This window comes from Triticum urartu, chromosome 2 (genome assembly GCF_003073215.2).
Source record: "Triticum urartu cultivar G1812 chromosome 2, Tu2.1, whole genome shotgun sequence".
In the NCBI taxonomy this organism is placed as follows: domain Eukaryota; kingdom Viridiplantae; phylum Streptophyta; class Magnoliopsida; order Poales; family Poaceae; genus Triticum; species Triticum urartu.
The window spans coordinates 374,912,506-374,919,326 of NC_053023.1; the positions used below are offsets into that span (position 1 = coordinate 374,912,506).

The window sequence follows — 6,821 nt, forward strand, 5'->3', positions numbered from 1 at the left end:
ATCGAACCCCTCGCACGCGTCCGGAAGTTGTCCCGAACCCGACACGGGGAGTCGTCAGCATTGGGTCCGGATCATCCCCAAACATCTACAAAACATCACCGTTTTCTTATTTGGACTCCCTAGCCTATTTTCCTGACCGTCCGATTTTGATCGGAGGGACGAGTTAGCCCCTAACCTAACCAACTTGCTTTTTATAGATCAACCACTAGTCTATTTTGCCAAACCCTAAAATCTAGGACATTTCTCCCTGCCGCTGCGGAACTATCTCCCACCTCGGGATCCTCCCCAAATCCAAAAATTCCCCTCGAGTTCCCAACCAGATCCACTCCTCCTTCCCTGTAGCTCCTCCTTTGCTTTCTCCTCGAACCCGTAGCAGCAACGGAGCAGGAGCCCTCGCGCCCGAGCCTCACCGACCCTGCAGGCTGCGCCCTCCGGCGACCCCGTCGCCGGCGATCACGGCGAGGACCGGCCTTGTCCCGCTCCTCCCCTCCCTATCTCTTTTCCTCCCCGTGCTTCTCTCTCACAGATCCCTCTCACAGGAATGATGCCATGGCCTCCCTTTTCCCCCGACTCCCTCACCTCTCTCTCCTCTTCAGGAACTCCACGATGTCGCCGCAGACCCAGGCATGGAGCCGCTGGATGCCGCCCTCTGCAGCACCGTTGCCAAGACCGTGGGCCACCGCGTCCGGAGATGGTCGGACCTGCCCCGGCCAGACGACTTGCACCTCCCTCCGCGTCCTCCCCATCCCGACGCTGCCGCGTCCGGCATCCTCGTCTTCGCGCCGCCGCCTCTGTTGTTCCGCTCGACTGCTGCCTCCAGTCGCCCGTGAGTAGCAGCCAGCGTCGTCCCTCCTGCCTCGCTTTCTCTCCCCCCGTGCTTCTCCTTTCTCCATCTTAGTGTCTCTCTCTGCTTCACAGGAACACCGACGCCCCGAACCAGCACCATGGAGACGCCACCATCACCTCCTCCACTGGATCTCCTTCACTCCGCCACACAGCCGCCGGATCTGCCTGTTCCGGCCGGTTCCCGCCCGGCGCCGCGTCGAACCCATGCCTCCTCCGCTGCCATTCTTCTTCAGCGAGATGCAGCAGCGCTGCATCGAGCGCTTGACCACCACACATGTGGGTCACCAGCTGGGCTCCAGATCAGGCCCAACGCGCCTCCTCCCCACTGACTTGGTCTTGGACCATGGTGAGGGCACCCCACGCCCCTCCTTTTTTTCCCCTCCTATTAGGCTAGGCTGCCAGTTTGGGCATGTATAGTTTTTTTAGGCTGTGTGAATTTCTGTAATATTCCAGTGTAAAACAGTTTTACAGAAATGCCATTTTCTTGCATTGCTCATAATTAAATAACCGTGCACCGGATTAAAATGATCTCTATATGAAACATGACTAGAATTTCAACTAGTTTCATAATTTGCAACTTTCGTCCATGTGTGAAATGTTTAAAATGTTGTTTGTTTAAATTTTGCCTATTGCCATGCTAAAATGATCCATTCCATAACTTAATAACCGTAGCTCCAAACCTAACAAACTTTATTTGTAAATGGGGTGAAAAATGCCTAGATTATCATGGTGGCTTTACTTTGCATGTTTAAAAACTCTAAAATTTCGTTTAGGGCAGAACAGTACCAAACCTTAAAATATGCATATGGGGTTTTACCGGAATTGTTGTTCGTTGTTTTCGGCCTCATTTAAACTTGCCTAGATAGGTAGTTTTGTTGTGCTTCACCCCTTGCCATGTTAATCAACATTTAATATTGTTGGGTACATAACGAGATCGAACTAAATAATGGAATGTGGTGTTTTGTCAATATGCATCCCGATGAATATTGAGCTCCATTTAACTTGTAGTATTGTTTGTGCATGTTGCCATGCCATGCTTCATTAAACCAGACATGCATCATATTTGGTTGTGCATCATGTCATGCTTATGTGGTGGTTGTTTTACTATGTTGTTTGTTTTCTTTCCGGTGTACTTCTTCTCGGTAATCCGGTAACGTTGCGTTTGTGAGGATCCGTTGGCTACGTCTGTTTATCTTCTTCATGGACTCGTTCCTCTTCTTTGCGGGATCTCAGGCAAGATGACCATACCCTCGAAATCACTTCTATCTTTTATTGCTAGTTGCTCGCTCTTTTGCTATGCCTATGCTGCGATACCTACCACTTGCTATATCATGCCTCCCATATTGCTAAGCCAAGCCTCTAACCCACCTTGTCCTAGCAAACCGTTGTTTGGCTATGTTACCGCTTTGCTCAGCCCCTCTTATGGCGTTGTTTGTTGAAGGTGAAGATTGGAGTTGTTCCTTGTTGGAACATGGATATTTTGTTGGGATATCACAATATCTCTTATTTAATTAATGCATCTATATACTTGGTAAAGGGTGGAAGGCTCGGCCTTATGCCTGGTGTTTGGTTCCACTCTTGCCGCCCTAGTTTCCGTCATATCGGTGTTATGTTCCCGGATTTTGCGTTCCTTACACGGTTGGGTTATGATGGGAACCCCTTGACAGTTCGCTTTGAATAAAACTCCTCCAGCAAGGCCCAACCTTGGTTTTACCATTCGCCACCTAGCCTTTTCCCTTGGGAGTCGCGCATCCCGAGGGCCATCTTTATTTTACCCCCCCCCCCCCGGGCCAGTGCTCCTCTGAGTGTTGGTCCAAACTAGAGCCCTGTGCAGCGGCCCCTCGGGGAAACTCGAGGTTTGGTTTTAGTTGTATGGAGCGCTCATCTGAGTGTGCCCTGAGAATGAGATATGTGCAGCTCCTATCGGGATTTGTCGGCACATTCGGGCGGTGTTGCTGGACTTGTTTTACCATTGTCGAGGATGTCTTGTAACCTGGATGCCGAGCCTGATCAGATTGTCTTGGGAGAAGGAATATCCTTCATTGACCGTGAGAGCTTGTGATGGGCTAAGTTAGGACACCCCTGCAGGGATTTAAAATTTCGAAAGCCGTGCCCGCGGTTATGGGCAGATGGGAATTTTTTAATGTCCGGTTGTAGAAAACCTGAAGTTGACCTTATTTTAAAATGTATCAACCGCGGGTGTAACCGTGATGGTCTATTCTCGGCGGAGTCCGGGAAGTGAACACGGTGTTGGAGTTATGATTGACGTAGGTTGTTCTAGGATCACTTCTTGATCATAGTTTTATCGACTGTGCCTTGCCTTCTCTTCTCGCTCTCGTTTGCGTATGTTTAGCCACCATATATGCTAGTCGCTTGCTGCAGCTCCACCTCATACCTTTTACCTTACCCATAAGCTTAAATAGTCTTGATCGCGAGGGTGTGAGATTGCTGAGTCCCCGTGACTCACAGATACTTCCAAAACTAGTTTGCAGGTGCCGATGATACCGTGCAGGTGAAGCAACCGAGCTCAAGGATGAGCCAGTTGAAGATCGTGTTCGTTATGTTGTTCCGTTTCCAGTTGATCAGTAGTGGAGCCCAGTCGGGACGATCGGGGATCTGTGTAGCATTTGGGGTAGTCTTCTTTTATTTTGGTTCCATAGACGGACCTTGAGTGTATTTGGATGAATGTAATGCTTTATTCATGTATTTGTGTGAAGTGGCGATTGTAAGCCAACTATGTATCCCTTTACCTTATGTATTACATGGGTTGTGTGAAGATTACCTCACTTATGACATTGCTTTCAATGTGGTTATGCCTCTAAGTCATGCTTCGACACGTGGGAGATATAGCCGCATCGAGGGCGTTACAAGTTGGTAATTAGAGCCTTCCCCGACCTTAGGAGCCCCCTGCTTGATCGAATCGTTGGCGTTGTTGAGTCTAGAAAAATGTTTTGAGTCATTTAGGAATTATATATCGGAGAGTTAGGAATTATTTTTACTCCCCAGTCCCTTCATCGCTCTAGTAAGGCATCCTGACGTAGAGTTTTGACTCTTCTCTTCTCAAATTTCACTAAATTTTTTTAGGATCACGCGGGTATCTTGGAATCGTTCTGATGGTTTTGTGATGAGAACATTGTTCTTGGTGCCTCCTGACATTTAGGGGTTGTGGCAGTGTCCTGGGGAGTTGAGCTCCGAGGTGTTGTCATCACAATTTTATCATTGCAGTTCTGGAATACCTGAGTTTCGCCGACATTGAAAATCTCTTTTATGCAGTTGTTGGTGAGATAACCTTGACGCCACCCAGTACTGGGGCGGGAGTTCGGGAGTATTGCCATAACACGTATAACAGATGCTTTTCGAAGGTTGAGGTAAATGATTTCCGAAGTTTTCTTGGTTATGTGTTATAGGTTGGATACAGCTGGATGTAGGATTTGCTAGCTTTGGGTGAGATATTATGCTTCCCCTGTATCCCCAACACCTGATTGCATAACCAGAGAATTTCGGGAGTTTATAAGTGGGAATTCAATTAGCTCTTAGGATATCTTTCCGACAGATGTATGATATGAAATTGGGGTTCGACGTCTAGTGGTCCACCTATCCACGGTTGGTTTTACAGTGGTCTCGTTGTTTCTTAAAGAGTCCTTGGCTATGCCGACTCGGGGACGCTTTGTATGTCATGTGCACTGCCTTGTACATGATGGTGCTGTACGATTGAGCCCGTGTAGGCCCCACCACGAAAACTTCGGATGAAATCTCTATCATATGTTTTGTTCCGGCTTATTCCGCAAGCCAATCCTTGTTTTGTTTTCAGTTGTGGTATTCGAGTTGCTTCGAAGTCAAATGTTGATTCCATACCTTTTCCTAAGCGGTGCTCTCATACCTCTATGTGAATACTAAGCCCTCTCGATCTTCGAGATTGTCATGTCAATCCTTTTCAATCGGCGTGTTTCTCTTCAAGTGGATCCGATCATTTCAACATTCGCAAGATCCAATCTCAGTTTTTCATCAAAGTTGTTCATTTCATCCATCTTCAAGTTGACTTTGTTTTCCCTCCCTCCCACCCTTTTTCTTCAAGGACTCATATATCTTAATAAAGTATCCATTTTATTCATGTGAAGACTCTTCATTCTTGTCTTTGAATGTTCTTATCCGGTGATTCTCATGAAGATTCTAACGGAGCCTCAAGTTCATCTTTCTTCATTATTTTCATCTCCGGTGGTTTCAAGTCAAGCTTTGTTTATCATATCCATTTTCCTCGTTTCAAATACCTTCTCATACTGGTGCACCTCTTAATCATCCACTTCTCACTATTCAATTGTTCCGAAGTGCTCGAGATATCTCAAAGATTCATGTTTCCACTCTGCATTCGTTCAAACTCTTTCGAGGATGTTATCTAATTCAAGCTTTTTATTCAACCGGTGCAATCTCTCCTTCAAATCTTTCAACGGTGTATCTTTAGAGTGGACCCTAACCCACAGGTCTTTTCCCAGGATCTTACCTGACTCTTCTAATTATACCGGAGCTAACCTCAATTTCATTTCGAAGTTTGACGTAAGAATGAATTTTCATCAGTCAGATGTGTTTCTCCAAGATCTCTCAATTTCTTTTCATCGTTGGCACAACCTCTTCGCTTTTGATTCTTCCGGAGCGTCTAAACAATTCATGGTGGTGTCTCTCATCGTCATTTTCAACATTTGAAGACCGAAGAAGAATTTTTTCTCCATATCTGGCTCCATTCTCTTCAAGACTCATGGTGCTAGCTTGTTTCCATCCTCTCATAATTATCTTCGATTGTGAGAATTCTTTTCACCCATCCGGAGCATTTCATGAGTTGTTTCCATTTATTTTCCCTGAAGGTCATCTTTTCAAATATTACTCATTCCCAGTTTTTCAGCTCTCGTTCTCCAAATCTTACCAGTGCATCATACAATATTCTCTAATCAGCTCATGATCTCTTTGTTTCAGTTTTATCTAAATCCCCTCAAGTATCTTCATTCGTTCTCTAATTCTTCTCGGTGTTTCGTTATCCTTTCTTCGTTCATTTTCAATCCTTACGGTGGTTCTTCCAAGATTCTTCTTCCTTCGTTTATCATATCGATTTATTCATTCATGCCTTCCAAATTCTACCGGTGGATCATTGAAGTCTTTTCTCAAGTTTGCACAATATCTATCTTAATCCTTTCTACAAGAATAAGTAGTATGCCAATTCCATTGCTTGTCATCAATTTCAATTGGCGAAGGATAAGCATAATGTAATTCTTATTCTTGTTTCATCGAGTTTATTCAATTTCTTTTTCCGGAGTGGTTCATCATATCACATTCTCAGTTCGAGATGCTTTATCTTTTCTTTTCCCGGAGTTCCAAGCTCTCTCAATCTTTCTCGTCATGAAGATCCATCTAAATCATTGCAAGGATTCACCTTGTGTTCTCAACTTCTCTTTCCTTTCGTTTGACCATTCTTTTATTACGGAGTTCTTCGAGAGTTTCTTCATGGTGGCTCATCAAGGAGTTAATTCATTCTCGAAGTGTTCATTGAGATTTCTTTTCAGAAGAGCTCAAGTTTTCTTCATCTTGCAATCCGGAGTGCAATCCTTTTTACTGTATCATTGGAGGTGGTATTATGTCATTCTTGATAATTTAAGTTCATGTTTCATGATTCACATGTTGTTAAGAATGATGTAGTTTAAATCCATCAATCTTGTCATTGGAGTTATCTTGGGTTATATTTCACCTAAAGCCTTCCCTAACGATTGTTGCTATTTATGGTGCTTATAAATGATCCAAGTTCTTCATTTATCCTCTCGGTGAAATAATCTTCTCGTCTCCTTGTTCATATCAATCCAATTTATCATTTCTGTTAGTGGCAGAATTTCACCTCGTAATTTCAAGATGTTTTCCATAAGTCCTCTACAACCTTGTTCTTTTCGTTGTTGGTTTTCCAACAACTCCGTTCGAACCTTCTCCTAAAGATGCTT

General features: G+C 44.8%; 1 protein-coding gene across 1 annotated transcript; it reads left to right on the plus strand.

Annotated features, from left to right (window-relative positions):
- The first annotated feature begins 225 nt into the window (after positions 1-225).
- On the plus strand, positions 226-1,350 carry LOC125541561. The gene is made up of 2 exons (XM_048704937.1): positions 226-826; positions 919-1,350. The coding sequence occupies exons 1-2, from the start codon at positions 627-629 to the stop codon at positions 1,109-1,111; spliced, it is 393 nt and encodes a 130-aa protein (XP_048560894.1). The 5' UTR covers positions 226-626; the 3' UTR covers positions 1,112-1,350.
- Positions 1,351-6,821: the final 5,471 nt, after the last annotated feature.